This window comes from Papio anubis, chromosome 12 (assembly GCF_008728515.1).
Source record: "Papio anubis isolate 15944 chromosome 12, Panubis1.0, whole genome shotgun sequence".
NCBI classification, from domain to species: domain Eukaryota; kingdom Metazoa; phylum Chordata; class Mammalia; order Primates; family Cercopithecidae; genus Papio; species Papio anubis.
Window position 1 is genome coordinate 74,453,931 of NC_044987.1, and position 16,471 is coordinate 74,470,401.

At 46.6% G+C, this 16,471-nt stretch overlaps 1 protein-coding gene across 1 annotated transcript in view; it reads left to right on the forward strand.

Moving 5' to 3' along the window:
- Nucleotides 1-493: 493 nt before the first annotated feature.
- INSC (INSC spindle orientation adaptor protein) overlaps nt 494-16,471 on the forward strand; it is a 135,374-nt gene continuing 119,396 nt past the window's right edge. The window contains exon 1 of the mRNA XM_003910179.4: nt 494-835. Coding sequence (XP_003910228.1) covers nt 740-835 — 96 coding nt within the window. The 5' untranslated portion in view covers nt 494-739. The remainder of the gene's footprint in view (nt 836-16,471) is intronic.

Below are 16,471 nucleotides of genomic sequence, written 5' to 3' on the forward strand. Positions count from 1 at the left end.
TGTCTGTATTATGGGGATAATAATAACTTTTATAAAAGCTTACTATGGCAGCAAAATGAAACAATACACACAAGCTTCTTAGCACAGTTCCTGGTGCTCATGTGTTAGGCTATTATTATCAATGCCTTGGGTAATTTACTTAACCTACCTGGGCCTCAGTTTCTTCATGTGTAAAATAGGGATAATACCAGAACCTAGTACTATTCTAAGGATTAGAGCAATTGATACCTATGAAGTTCTCATATACGCAATAAATGTTAATGAGTAGAATGTATATTATCTTTGCATATGGATGTGTCTGGATGAGAATATCCGAGTCTGTAAATGTCTCTGAGCATGTCTTGCTGCTGGTGTGTGTATATACACATGTATATATGTGTTTAAGTGTGTTTATATGGCCAGACAGGCCCAGTCTCTCTGGTGGAGTTTGCTGTTGGCCCAGGTCTGGACTCCCTGAGCCAACTAGGGCCGGCGCCGGGGATGGAATTTCCATTAAGAATTAAGCAGGACAGCCCAGCATTGAGAAGTCAGGCAGGCAGAGGGGAGGGGGTCGAGGGGGAGGAAGCTTCAACTCTGAGCTCCCTTGGGCGGCCTCAGTACTGAACTGCCTTGGACAAGCTTTGCCTTGAGTCACAGGCCTTCTCAGGGCCATGGCCCAGAAGGATGGGCAAAGGGGGAGAAACTGTTTACAGGGGCCTCCATAAGGAGACTTGGAGTTGCTGCAGCCAAGGCTGGAGCCATGAGGCGGCCCCCCAGTAATGGAGAGGCGGCCAGCGAAGGTCCAGGTGGCTGGGGTCTATGGGGAGTCCAGGAGTCCAGGAGGCTGTGCTGTGCCGTACGTATCTGGGAACGTGGATGTGAGTGTGTGTGTGTGTGTGTGTATTGGGAAGTGGAGGGTGGGGGCATTTATGCCAAGTGCCTCCAGGGAACATCTAACAAACCAAGTCTGTTCCTCTCTTACCCTGAAACCCAGACACAGAGTTTGGGCCTGGAAAAAAAGATCTTTGAGGCTTTTTTGCTAACATCGATCTGTTTATGATCTAAGCCTCATTCTATTTCTAGCGTATAATAAAATATCTTAGTTTTCCAGGTGCTTTACATCCTTGACCTCACTTCATACTTTCAACAACCTCATGAGCTGGGCAGAGATTATTATGTTCCCCAATGTACATATGGGAAAACTGACGCTCAGAGGTTCCAATCTGATTCAATCAAAAGTTCATCACTGAAAAGTGGTGGGGGCGGGATGCCATCCAGGTTTCTCTGAGGAAGGAGGTGGAGACCGACCACTTCCTTCTTCCTTCCTTCCTTCCTTCCTTCCTTCCATTCCTTCGCTTCCCCTTCCTTCTTCCTTCCTTCCTCCCAGAGGCTCCTTCCTTCAGCTATTCTTCATTCCTCCCTCCCTCCTACCTCTTTCTTTCTTCTTCCTTTTGCCTCCTTTCCTTTCCTTTCCTTTCCTTTTCTTTCCTTTCCTTTCTTTCCTTTCCTTTCCTTTCCTTTCCTTTCCTTTCCTTTCCTTTCCTTTCCTTTCCCTCACTCTGTTGCCAGGCTGCAGTGCGGTGGCGCAATCTTGGCTCACTGCGACCTCCAACACCGTGGTTCAACTGATTCTCCTGCCTCAGCCTCCTGAGTAGCTGGGATTACAGGCACACGCCACCACACCCAGCTAATTTTTGTATTATTAATAAGATGGGGTTTTACCATGAGGGACTCAAGCTCCGGACCTCATGATCCACCTGCCTTGGCCTCCCAAAGTGCTGGGATTACAGGCATGAGCCACCACTCCTGACTGAGACTATTCTTATCATACCACCTGCCTTACCAGAAACAGACTCAGAGAGAAGATTCTGCAAACTCTGCCCATTTGAGTAAGACTGCGGTTTCAGTGGTAATGCCCAGCCAGGTGGCACCAAGCCCTGTCCCCAGCCCTAGACAGCACTTGTTGAGACAGGAACTGAGGCCCCTCTCAGGGAACTTGGGGAGTAGAATCAGGCTGTTCTGGATGACTGCAGGGTAGAGTCGAAGCTGGCTTGTCTGAGAGGAATGGCTTGGCCATTTTCTGAGCCCTGGGTCCCTAGAGAGCTGAGGAAGAGAGTTAATGTCAGAGAGCTACTGTGTGTTCGAAGCCAGGGAGCAGCAGTCAGCTTCAGCCAGAGCCTGAAAAAAGAAATAGAGATTATTAGCATCAAGGAAGAGAAAGCTGCAGCGGGACCTTGGCGTGGTCATTTTGTCATGGGAACGGAGTCGAACTCCTTCTCCCTGAATACATATTGTGAGCAAATTGACATAGTTTGCATGTGAGAGATTTAGGTTAGATGTCAAGGAGAACTTTCTGCCAATAAGAGAGTTCAAGCTTTCGAACAGGGCTCAAGGGAGACCAGGGGCTGCCTTTGCTTGAGGACCTCCAATAGGTCGAGATTCTCTGGGCTCTGGGGGACTCATAGCAAGATGGGGTGGGAGCGGGGGGTTGTATGAAATGACCTGGAAGCTTTCCTCCAGGTCAATAATGCCACATTCCAGAGTTTTTGGGTGGGAATCAAGTTCTTCTAGATTTAGCTATTTCACAGAGTCCAGGACGGGGGTCGGGGTGGGGTCTGATCTTATGTGACGAAGTTAGAAGGAGTTTCTGCAACAACCCCTGGTCATTTCTGGCAGGTCCAGGATGTGGAGGGTGACTTAGGTGTGTGTGACCAAGGTTCCAGAGGGGAGCACCTGCGGTTAATAAACCGTCTCATTCTAGGTGTTTGGGACCGATCAAAGCCGGGCTGCTTCCTCCTTCCGAGCAAGTGAACTGTACCCAAATCCCTCCTTGTTTTGTTTCAGCTCCAAGGGAAACGATTGCGGCACATTCCCTTCCCCTCTCCAGATGTTGGCATGCGGGGCACCTTGCGGGCGACCCCGCCCGGACGGCTCCGCGGCTCCCGGGCAATCACCCTGGTGCCTGCCTCCTGGCCCAGGGTAGCCCGGTCTCTAATTAGGCCTGACCGCGTCCCCATTCCAGCGATCCCGCAGATGGGAGGGAGCGCCATGTTTCCCCCGCCAGGGGCACCGAAATAGCCTCGCAGTCCCGCGGAGACTGCAGGCAGCCGGGGCTGACGCGGGACCAAGGCTTGGCAGGGAGCGCGCTGCTGTGGAAGGTCCTTGGGAGGCTGCGGCCGCCTGGGAGAGGGCGGGTGGGGGAGAGCGGGGCGGGGGGCGGGGGCCAGGGGCGGCCCCTCAGGCTGGGCCGGCAGAGCGGCCACTTCGCGCGCGGCCTCTGGAGCTCCAGCTGCGCCCTGCCACCACTGGCCGCACGCACCACCCGCCTTTCTCGCACGCTAAGTAAGTAGACAGCTCCCCTAGCTGGACTCAGGGGCTGGTGATGCCTCTGCCAACCTAGTTGGGAACAGTGCAGATTTGTGACTAATTGGATAGTAGGTGTAAGTGTGTCAGTGGGAGTGCTTGTGAAGGGGAGCTTGTGCCAGTGTGAGGGAGTGTGTCTGGGTGGGATGTCCACATGTGGAATTTTCTTGCATGTGCCCTAGGGTGTGAGTGTGGGTGAACGAGTGTTTCAGAGTGTGTGTGGTGGCCTGGAGTGGGCCACAGGTGTCTGTCTGTGTGGCACCTGCTGCCCTGGGTGGACTGTGTCTGTACCTGTGGAAATGCCTGTGTGTGTGTGGCAGGAAGGCCTCCAGGTGAGCTGAGCCAGTCTGCATGTGGATGAGTGGATGTGCCAGAGTGAACCCAGGAAGGCAGAAGCTGGGGCTAGGGAGTGTTATCTGAACTCAGGCTTTCTAAGGTGACCTGACTTGTCCCCAGCTGGGGTGTCTTCTCTGTGGGTCATTCGGCTTTGGTTTCTCAGGGCTTGGAGCAGGGCAGAAGCTCAGCCCTCACACAACACTGGAGTGAATGTGACTCTGACTGACCCAATCTGGCTAGACCAGGGTCAGGGAGACAGCTTGCGGGACCCCACTCTTAAACCAGGAGAAGAGGCAGGAAGTCAGGGGATGAATAGACAGGATGGCCATGGCCACCCACAAACACTCGCAGTGCACCCACGCTCACATGCTCAGCATACACGCATTCCTGTCCATTGCACCAGTCTTGCGCATACTCTTCTTAGGATAGCCACGCAACCATTCACATACTTTCAACATGTATACCTGTGGACAGCGACATGTATGCAACATGCACCCGGTTTGTTCAATGAATATGAACAAATGTATCCCTGGTGTGGCCCCACCCTCAGCCTCTAGCCTCCTCCAACTTTTGCCCCTTTTAACCTATATTTTGTACCTCTGACAATGGGTCTAAGAAACTGGCCTCAGTGGGGAATATTTTAAGTCAGGGACTTTGGCTGCAGGGGTCAGGGCAGACGGTGATATGGTGCCTTTGAGGGGTTCCGTTTAATCTGAAACTGAGGCTGTCCATGGAGCTTAGCCAGAGAGCATCTTGTCCCTTAAGCTCTGGGACTTAGAAGCAGTGTTTGCCCTTTTAGAAGTGAAAACTTCTAAACACTGCCTTTGGAAGGCAAGCCAGGTCAGGCTGGGATCTGAGACAGAGCTCTGCATATGTAATTTGCTCCATGCTGTAGTTTATACTCTGGATTACACCTGCTGCAGAGAAGCAGCGACCCTTCTGGGCTGGGTCCCAGGGCAACCATTTGGCAGGGAGGACAGTGAACTGAGCTAGGCTGATTCCTTTTTTTCTTTGGTTTCATTCAACCCTACTTCGAGTCTCCCTCCCACATGCTGGTGGGGGGATGGCATTTGCTCTCTCCTCTCCTTTCTTCCAGTAGTTATCTTTTTTTCTGGACAGAAACTCCTCCATGACCTCCTCGCCATGGTGACCACTGGGCACATACCATACAGCGCTTGGAAGAGTAGGTGCCCTAAAATACCAGCTGAGTGGTGGTGTTTTCTTCTTAGCAGAGTTTCTAGAGCTGTTCTATCATGGCTATTCCCTTCTGAATACTTTATTGAGGTACTCAGACTAAATGTGCTCCTTCAGTTGGGAAGTTAGAAAGACGGTATTGAGTTTCTCTCTCTCTCTCTCCCCCTCTCTCCCTCCCTCCCTCCTTCCCTCTTTCGTTTCCTTTCGTTTCCTTTCCTTCCCCTTCCCCTTCCCCTTCCCCTTCTCCCTTCCCTTCCCTTCCCTTCCCTTCCCTTCCCTTCCCTTCCTTTCCTTTCCATTGACTGAGTCTCACTCTATTGCCCAGGTTGGAGTGCAGTGGCATGATCTCAGCTCATTGCAACCTCCACCTCCCGAATTCAAGTGATTCTCCTGCCTCAGCCTCCTAAGTAGCTGGGATTACAGGCGCCTGCCACCATGCCTGGCTAATTTTTGTATTTTTAGTAGAGATGCGGTTTCTCCATGTTGGCCAGGCTGGCCTCGAATTCCTGACCTCAAGTTGTCTGCCTGCCTAGGCCTCCCAAAGTGCTGGGATAACAGGTGTGAGGCACCACGCCCGGCCTGAGTTTCTTCTGTCTTAATGCCTATGGTTTGGTCTAAGGGGTGACTAAGCTGTCACCCACCAACTCCTCTAATATGCAGGAGAGCAAGTTGGGTTCAACTGCTTTCTGAGGGGAATGCTGGGATCTATGTTTTCTTTGGCCTGATCCTACACCTGACCCTTGGGAGTGGTTAAAAAAGGGCAGGCTGTGGTCAGTCAAGCAGAATAAAGGTGGCGGGGAAGGAATTATTTTCCCATTGTGCTTCCCTTTTCACTCTGGTTGCTGGGAAGCTCTTAGTCCATCATATTGTTCTGTTGTAATAACTATGTTAGTTGGAACCATTGCTTTGACTTCTAATTTCTGCTTTAAAAACTTTATAGAATACACATTTTTAATTGTAAACTTCCACTTCCTTTGCTGAAGGAAATCAGAACAAATAAATGAAAAATCAGCAATTAAGCCTTCTATTGGTCTCTGGGAATGGGAACCACACTGAATTTTCTTGGGACATCCTCAATTTCAAATATATCATCTGGTTTTCAAACCTTATGTCTCAATTTGGTTTCTGTACCTTTGGACTCTAATTGGTGACGATGTCTTGGAGGTTTTTTTCCTGGTAGCTCTGGGACATAATGCCTATCTCTGTGCTGGCTCAGACAAGGGGGATAGTTGAGAATGAATTGGGCCATTGATAAACACCCCCTGCTCCGAGTGTTTCAGCTGCTAGCTCTTCCCTGTCTCAAAAGCTCAAGTGTCTGGGTGCCTGAAGGAGTTTGACCCTTGCCCTAAGCTTGGCCCTGGCCCCACAGCCACCCCTTCCTCATGTGACCCTGCCCAACTCAGGGCTCTGCTGGGAGGTCTGTGTCTCTTGGATCTGAGCCCTCCCCCAGTATGGACCACAACATCTCTGATCAGGGATGGCCCTTGTAGAACTGGAGCTTGGGATGAGAGCTTGGACTTAAGAGTGTGGAGGAGCACATGAAGGGCTTTACTGCCTCCTTGCGTGGGTCTGTGAGGCCATGGGCCAGTGCTCAGCACTTTATCCTTCCTCATATGGTGTCTCTAGTCTGCTAAGTGGTCAGGGAGTCATTTGTCACCTCTTACCTGCAGAGGTGCACCTCATCTGAATGCAGGGCAGGGTTCTAGCCATGTTGCAAAGTTGTTGAAACTTCTAATTCACTCCAAGACAGATTATTTTATGCTGCCTAAGGCCATTCATGTTTGGAAAGGAGAAAGCTGGAGGGTAAAACTTAGCAACAAAGAATGATTAGAATAACTCAAATGGTGGGCTTTCAGGCATTGCATTGGGGTTCTGCTTCTCAGTATGTGTTATGTCAACCCAAGCCGGTAGCCATTGCCTGCCTTCAAGATGCATCCTCCCAGAAGCATTTGATCACAAGGTAGGAAAGAGGAAATCCCCTGTGGCCTGGTACTGAGTAATGTGCTGGTCGCCTGGTATGGGTGAAGTGTTTGTTCCCTCCCAGATAAATGTCATCTTAAAAAGGTAAGACTAGGACTGGAGCACATCTCTGCTGAATTTTCACACTATTTAGACTCTGGTTGGCCCCTGGGCTTTAAGCTTAACCAAGTGAAAACAGACTTAAAAGCCAGCAAGAGCATTGTGTGAGATGGTTAGGACTTCTGTGCAGGAAAGGCAACTCATAGTACCTCACGTTTATTTATTATAGACTACTGTCCAGCTTCCTTTTTAGGCTCTTTCCATCTTTTGATTCTACACCAACCCTATGAAATAGTTAAGACGATTTTAAATATAACAAAACTGAAACACAGCAAGGCTAAACAACTAACCCAAGGTCAGAGCTAGCAAAGACTGCTTTCCAGATCTGTCTAACTCCAGAGTGTGTAGTGAATGTCCACTGACCACGAGAGATGCCAGCAACTCCCTCATTTCAAAGACTTTCAAAGCAGGAAAAACTACTCCTTTGGGCAAATTGGGGAATGAGGCTAAGGGCTTGACTTCTCCGTCTGTCTTCAGGACCTGAACGTGATCAGCATCATTAGCCTTTCCAGCCTCAGCTGGAGACTATTGCTGTGTGAGAAGCAGGGATTGAAGGGGTGGGAAAGGCCTCCTGGGCTGTGCGGGGATCTCTCCCCTTGCCTTTCAACCCCCCACCAGCATGGAGTGGGCAGTGTTGAACTTCTGTGCCTTCACTTTTTCCTGGAGCAACCTCTGTCCTGGGAACCAAGCCTCTGCCCAGACTCTGCCATCTGACTGGCCTGATCTCCCCTCCCCCAGCTCCAGGGTATCCTCAGCGCCAAACTCTGGGGGAGTTCTGGATGCTTTGAGGATGTCTCAGGGCAGATTAGACTCTGTTTGGTGTGATGCAGTGTCTGTAGGCGTCAGCAGTTTGGCTGGGTAGTTGTGTATAGTGTTCACTTTCTGCTGGAGAAATGAAGGTTTTGTCTTACAAACCAAATATTCTGGGTTTGGAAACCATGTGAAATGTGGCCTGTGGTTGGAGGGTGTAAACTGTGTTTTGGGTCTGTGTGTGGTGCTGGATTTAAAGACACTGTTGAGGGACAGAACAATCGGCTCAGGCCATCTCACTTCTTTTGATGGAGGGTCAGAGGTGAGCAGTACATACTGGGAATGTGTGGGAAAGAGAGCATGGGCTTTGCAGCCAGATGGATCTGACTTGGAGCCTCAGTTTCCTCATCTGTAAAATGGGGTTCCTCGTAAGGTAATGTGGTGCTAGAACTGGAAAGTCTATTTGAAATTCAGTGTCTGGCATAGAATAGGCAAACCGTAAAGTGCAATATCCTTCTTTCCTATGCCACCCACTTTCTGTGAAAGAACACTGGACTGATTGGCACAAGATCTGGATTCCAGCTCTGACTCAGCCTTGGCACACTGTATTATCTTGGGTTAAGTCACTTACCGTCTCTGAGCCTCCCTTTCCTGGTGCATAAAATGAGAGAACTCATTTCTCTCACTTCTCTGCATTTTCTGAGGATAATGAAAGAGTAAAGTTAAGGGTTCTCTTGGAAGATCCAGAAAGTACAACCAAAACGGATTCATTTATTCATGCCTCAGTATTAATTGAGATATTTTGCTGTGCCAGGGTCTGTGCAAGGTGCTGGGGGTAGAGGTAAGTTGGAATATCCTAGGCTTCAGGTAGCAATCAGACCATATGGCAAGACAGACTTGTAAACAAATAAAGGCCTGTCTGTGGGGCGTGATCAAAGCAGGTACTGGAGGCTCTAATGTAGCAGCAAGGAAGTGTTGTCTCCAACTGGGGCAGTCAGAGAGGCCTTCCCAAAAGTGTAAGTACTTGGTGTGGATCTTGAAAGATAACAGGAAGTTGCCAGGAAGAGGAGGACATTGTAGGTAGAGAGACCAGCATGTGCGAGGGCATACAAGTGTTGCCTACTGTGGTAAGTTTGGGGAACTTTAAGCAGTTGGGCATAACTGGAGCCTATGGTGTGGGTGGTCAGTAGTGTTGGCGATGAGATGGAAGATGTTACAAAGAGCTTTGTATGGAGTCCTGTCTGGATTGCTGTCCTGAGATGTTTAGACTTTTTGTCATATTTATGGGCAAGCACTGAGGTATTTTAAGAAGGGAGGGACATGGTTGGATATGGGCTCACTTATTCATTCAACAAACATTTACTGAGTGCTTCCTATTTTTATGTCACTTTAAATTTTGACATATCAAATATAATAAAAATGTATAGGAGTTGTATAAGAAATCCCTCTTTATCCATATCTCAACTGTTTACATGATCTTCCATTTACTTTATTATTTTCATTCTCTCCAATCATACAAAATATTATTTTTTTATTTGCATATATTTTTGTTTATATAATTTATATTTTACTGTATATTTTTATAATATATTTATTGTTTTATTATATATGAATACATATGAAAATGTTTATATTTCTGATCAATTGAGGAGAAATTGGAGACATGATGCCTCTTTAGCCCCCATATGTTAAGTATATATTTCCTTAAAAAGGATATTCTCTTACCACAGTGCAATTCTGTCCTAATAATGTCTTTATGGCTCCCCCATCTCTCTCACCTCAGTCGGGATCTAGTCCACAGATTGCATTAATTCATGTCTCTTTAGTCTCCTCGAATACAGAGCAGTTCTTTTGCTTTATTTTTTTATTTTTTGAACTTTATGTTTTTGAATAGTACAGGTCAGTTATTATGTGGAATATCTATCAATTTGGTTATTGTTGATGGTTCCACATGACTAGATTCAAGCAATGCATTATGGGCAGGAATACCACTGCAGTGAGGTTATGTCCTCTCCAGTTTTCATATCAGCAAGCACATGATATGGGGATTGTCCCAGTGCTGGTGATGGGAGCTTTTATCACTTGCTTAAGAATAATGTCTGCCAGTTTCTCCACTGTGAAATTACTATTTTTTTCTCTGTAATTAATAAGTAATTTGTGGCGAGATACTTTGAGACTATGTATAAGCTGTTCCTTATCAAACTTATACCCACTGATTTTAGCATCATTGATCATTTTGAATCAATTATTTCTTCCATATTTAGTAGTTGGCATTCTACTTTAAAAAAATCTTTCCTCTCTCCCTCCCTTCCTATCACTAGGGTCTCATGAATTCTTCATTTATTCAATGGGTTATAAATCAATTATTATCTTTATTTTATTTCATTGTTCACATTGTCCCAAACTTAATTAGTGGGAGGCTCTGCAAGCTGGCTTTCTTTGTTTTTGATGCATCCCCACAATTCTCTATGCTCTTCCTTACTATTCGCTATAGCAAGAAGCTACAGGCTCAGTTTCCTTTCTGTGCTACAGCCCTGGAATTAGCCATTTGTCTAAAGAGCACTGGATCCTTTTAGTGGAAAATGATATTTAGAAACCAAGATTTTTAAAGGCCACCTGTGCTCCTTGTTATTGGTGTGTCATCATTTATATGCTCTCTTAGCAAACAGAGTTAGGACATATATGTATATTTATTTCTCCAATCAACCAATACAATACATTGTTACATGTTTTTAGAAGAAAAAACCCAAAGACTGCAATAGAGAGTAATGGGGTAGGAATACTTTAGATTGGGTGGTTAGAAAGGGCCTCTTTCAGGAGGCGATATTTAGGAAGACAGCATGAGGTGGGTGGATGGATTGGAAGAAGAAAGAGCCTAGAGATTGTTTTAATTATTCATACAGTAATTACCAGGGCCTGAACTAAGTTCAAATGGAGAGGAAGTGGAATTCAATAGGACACAGTGACTGGTGAATGCAGAAAGTGAGGGAGATGAAGGAGTCTGGGGGACTCCCAGTTTGATGCCTCAAAGGCCTCTCAAACTCAATGTGTCCAAAACAGAATTTCTGTCGTTCTTCATCATACTAAAACCTGGTCCTCTTCAGGTATTTCAGATTTCATTGAATGACTCCTTCTTCTGGGTAGCTGCACAAGTCAGACAGACCTGACGTTCATCTTCAACACCTCTCTCCCTAAAAACTCACATCCAATCCATCCCCATATCTTGTTGATATTAGCTTGTAAATATCTCTCAAATCTTTCACTTCTCACCATCTCCACCAGCATCACCCTAGTTCATGGTACCATCTTCATGTTTCTAGGGTACCACAAGAGCCCCCGGTCTCCCTATATCCATACTGGTTCCCCTCCAATTTGTTCTCCACATAGCAGCCAGAGCACATTTCAAAACTCAGCTATGTTCATATCATTTTCTTCCTTAAAAGTATGTTAGTTGCTTCCTATTGATCTTAAGATAAAGACCACACTCTTTAGTAAGTCCTACGAGGTCTTGCTTGCCTGGCCCTGCTGCCCTCTCTGACATCTCCCTACCTGGCACTCTCTCCCTGGCTCTCCCTGCCACACTGGCCTCAGCTGAGTCTCAGTCCCTAGGGCTTGTTAGGCTCCTCCTGCCATAAGTCTTTGTATTTGCTGTTCCTCTGCTTAGAATGCTCACTCTTCCTGACTCCACCTACTGAATTCCTTCTTTACTCTCAGTTCTCAACTGAGTTGTCACTTTCATAATCTTCAGGGCCAGGTCCAACCCCATTTTATAAAGTTTTAAAACATCATGTACCTCCTTCAAGGCTTTATCATAGTCTTAATTTTACATTTACTTATGTAATCATTAAAGCTTACCTTCTCTGTGTGATGATGAGCTCTGCGAGGGTTGGGACCATGTCCGGTTTTGCTCATTACTTTATCCTAGCAGGCATAATGGTACCATGTTACTGACACATGCCACAAATATATGTTGAACAAACGAGTTAATGAAGGTTTATCATCTGAGTAACCAGACAGATGATGGAACCATTCAGTGGAATAAAAATGAGGAGAGAAGTAGATTTGAGGAGGAAAATGATAATTCATTTTGGGACACCTGGCATTTGGGGTGACTGCCAACAATGTCTGTCCCTCAGAGACCTTACCATCTTCTGTACAAATTAGGATGTCACTAAGGAGCTTTTGGGGGGCTGGTGACAGGTGACATCTAATTCCCAGATGATTCTAAGAAGGTCCCTGGGGGAGGTGGCTAAGTCACAAATGGCATCCCTGAGCTGTGGCTTCCCTATCTATCATTATCTCTGGTTTGTAGAGCATACAGGAGATAGAAGGGGTTCCCAGTGGTCCTGACTTGGCTCCTTGGGTACTTGTATAAAATATCTTTACAATCCTATGAAAGACTACTTGGAACTTTAGTTACTTTATGATTCACATTTGTCAGGAGCTGCCAACCTCCTTCCTACCTCTAACACTGCACTAGACATAGGCTTAAAGGAATACAGAAAGTAGGTCTTACTAAGCCCGGTGAGCCATCCTTTCAAAGATGTCATCAGCACTAGGACAGATGGCCCATTCCATCCCTCTGACTTACTTACTCTTACATTCCTCACTCACTCATTCAACTTTCTATCTCATCTTGTTCATTCGGTCACTTACCCACATACCCATCTGTCACCCACCTATGCATCCATGAACAAGAGTTTATGTTGGATTTATAGCAGGACTCAAGGCTAATGCATTATCTTCAGTCCCACTCCTTTATCCCTCTTTTCTGTGGTCCTCACAGCTCAGAATCCTAGGCAAGGAGACTGTCAGGGGTTGGAGAGATGTCACTGTGCTAGTCTAGGGCTGGGCTGGGTATGATTGCAGGGTGTTAGCAGGAAGAGTGGGAGACCAGAAGTGGCCACACTGATTACTCCTCTTGGCTCATTGTCTGCTTTTCTGGCTTCCCTTCTTTCATTGGTGATGAGAACTTAGAGATTAGGTAGATATAAGGTAGATATAAGGCAGACTGGGCTTTGCGGAGGTATTAGGGGGCTCTGGCCTTAAGGGGAAATAGGAACACAGCTCCCTGTGAGCCCTACGGTGGAAAATGTGATGCTTTTGTTTTCTTCTTCATTTTAGACTACGATTGCACTTTAACCCTGTTGAATTTGCAGAGAGGCTATGGGAGGGTGGGAGAGCAGGATTTTAAAATGTGGCATTTAGAAACCAGGCAGTAGACTAATCCTGGCCACATTCCCCTAGAAGCTGCTCTTTCAGTTCTCTTAGGCTTGTCATTTACAAAGAGCTCCCTAGAATGTGTGCTATCCATCTGCTTCGGTGGCCGACAGGGCTGGAACTGAGAAGGCATAGGACAATGACAGCCACATCAGATAACAGCATCTTGGAAAAATGCCCGAAGGTTGCAAGGGTCTAAGTTACAGACTCATTCACTCATTCCCTCCCTCATGAATTCATTCATTTATCTACTTAGCACCTACCTAGTAGGTGCCATATTTAATTCTCAGCCCTGGAGACATGACAGTGAGCAAAACACATATTTCATGCCCTTGGAGGATTTGGTTTGGGAAGAGAGACAGTAAACAGGGTATATACACCATACAGAGTGTGAATACCATGGAGAAATATAGAGAATAGTAAGGGAGCTCCAAGGGTGGGAGGGGTTTATACATTTATACAGGGTCAGGAGGTTTTTCTCTGATAAGCAGGCATTTAAACAGAGGCCAAGAGGAAGCTATGTGAATACTTGTTGGAAGAGGAGCCAAATAAAGAGAAGAGTAAGTGCAAAGGCCCTGAGGCATGGTTGAGAAAGAGCTTGCCGGTTCATATGATTGAAGTTAAGTGAGGGATAGGGATAGTTGAAGGAGTTGAGATCAATGCAATAATGGGTGCCAGCTCATGAAGGCTCTGGTGGGTTATTTGAAGAACCTTGGCTTTTAATATGAGTGGTATAGTGAACATTCAAAAGTTTTGAAGAGAGAAATGACATGCTATAGCTGCTATGAAAATAGTAGATTGTTACTGGGAGGAGAAATGAATTAGGAGCCTATTATAGTGATTTAGGTGAGCGATGATGGTGGCTAGGACCAAGGGTCACTTATTCATTCATTTATCCTCCATTTCATTTTTTATTCTACAGATGTCTCTGTAACTCTGTCTGCCCACATATGAGGCCCCTTAGCACTTTGCATCCATTCCTCTGTCCGCCCCGCTCCCATGATCTGTCCAGCTATCCTCATTGCTTTCAACAAGTCTTTACCAGCTACTTGGAGAGTGTTGTGCCAGATGCTGACTAATATGGGCATATTCTTGTGGAACTTTGGCTCTCTCAGGGAGACAAGATGCATCCGTAGGAGATCACCAGTCAACTACAAAACCAAGGAAGTCTCTCAGGCTCAGGATGAATGGTGTCAACACTTCAGTGTTTCAGGAACCCTGTGGGCTGGAGGTCAGAGTAAGCGTCTGGGTGGAAGCCACATTTAAGCTGAATCTTGACAGGTGGGGAGGCCAAGTCAGTCCTGAAGAATAACAGGAAAGTTGCTCTGAAGCTTGAATGTAAGGGGCATGTTGGGGAATACTGGGTGGTAATGCTAAAAGGAGGTGTTGTGGGCTGGAAACAGGATCTAGAGAGGAACAAGCACCAGGCTAAGGAGTTCACATCTGAGTTGAGAGAGTTTGGGGAGACACAGGTTTTCAAGGAGATTTTACAATGAGAGCCGTGTTTTAAGAGGCTGAAACTAAAATCAGATTGAGGAATAATAGGCTGGGGACTCAGAGAGCAAAAAGACCATGGCCTTGTGTGAACCTGCTTGGCCTTTAGGCCAGCAGGAATGCTGAGGCTAGGAGGACTTCTGGGGCGGCTCCTAGATGCAATGGTGTGGGGCTCTATGGCTAACACAAGCAGCAGGATATGGTACTGGCAGTTCCTTGGACAAACCCTACATATCTCCTATAACTCAAAATCACCTTTGAGCAAAGAACACAGAGAAGCCTGGGTTCTGGGAAGAGCAAGCTGGAGAAAAATGTTCAGGTCTGGGCTCTGGTCATGAATGACTCTTTTAGAAGCTTCTGGGGTCACTGGATTGTAGGAACATTAGATTCAGAGCAGGAGCTCATCTAATTCAGCCCTCTATTCTTATAGATGGGAAACTGGAGGCCCAGAGAAGGGGCATGTATTGTGTAAGGCACTATAGAGCACTTGTTTAGAGAAAGGTCAAGCATCTCATTGAACTCATGCTGGAGGAATTTCTATGTTTTATTTAATTATTCATTTACATATCTCTTTCAATGGAAAAATAAAATTCTAAGAAGAAGAAAATTGTTCTGTTCATCTCCTCTCTCATCTAGCTGGGCCTTAACACAGAGCAGACGCTCTGCCTGACCCTCAGGATCACAATGTCTCCCCTCTTGACCCAGACAAAAGCAGAGTGTTAGGCTTGTCTCAGAGCTGGCCAGATGTGGAATCAGAAAGAGCTGCCTGTGGATGGGGATAGAGCCTGACTCTGAACCCCTTATCTATTCGTGAGGCTTGGCCTGTGACTAGTTTCTATCTCAGCTATGTCCTTGGTGACATCTCACTGGTGGCCATGATCATGGCTGTTGCCATGAAGGGGCCTGCTGAGAGAGAGGAGAGGGAGGTTTTGGTGTGGTGAGGGGATGTCTTGTGCCTGAGGCCACTGCAAGAGGAGAAAGCCTCTGCCCAGCTGGAGAGAGAGCAGCCCGCAGGGAGATTAACAGCCTCAGATGGGCACCCAGGATACACACTTGGGGCTTAAGGCCATTGCTTGGTCTGGCCTGAGGCTGCGCCTGCAGGGACTTCACCAAACTCACATATTTGTTCTCTTGCTGTCCTATGAAGCTTAAAGCCACTTCTTTAAGAGCAGCCTCTCTGTGCAGTCTGCAAAAGTCTATGGCTTAACATCAACAAGATTTTAAACTGAAGTGTCTTTTGATGCACCTCCATCCCTGCATTTAGGATCCTAGTGGGGAGGGCTGAAGCTGGAGATTTCTTGAAAAGTCAGAGGCATTTGGGCCATAGATCCTGCCAATCCAGGCACCAGGGTTCGCGTCAATGCTGGATGCGTAATTGGTTCTTAAGCTCTTGGTCAGCACCCTGTCCTGTTTGTCTTGTGCTGTATACTTGGCAGAGGACTTCCACATGGAGAGGGGTGAGTTATACTGGTGAGCAAGCTTATTTGTAGGCACAGGAAAATAAGTACTCCCTCACTGTGTTCCACGTTCCTCAGAGAATATCTTGGGGAGGCAGTGATGGGATCATTATGCTCTTCAGGATAGCAATCTTAGATCAAGCAATGTGGAGGGAACTTGGATAGGTGAAATTCTAGAAGGAGACTAGAAAGAACTTGGATTCACAACATGGTGAAACCCCGTCTCTACCAAAAATACAAAAATAAACTGGGTATGGAGGCTTGCACCTGTAATCCCAGATACTCGGGAGACTGAGGCAGGATAATCGCTTGAACCTGGAAGGTGGAGGTTGCAGTGAGCTGAGATCGTGCCATTGCACTCCAGCCTGGGTGACAGGGCAAGACTCCATCTCAAAAAAAAAAAAAAAAAAAAAAAAAGAAAGAAAGAAAGAAAGAACGAATGAACGAACTTGAGTTCTAATCTGGCTTCTACCACAAATTTGCTGTGTGACTTGCACAAGTCATTTATCCTCTCTGGGCCTCAATTTCTTTTTGTGCAAAGTACAGAGTTGAAAAAACCCCACCATTTCTGAGACCCTGTTTTGTATAACATTCCAGAT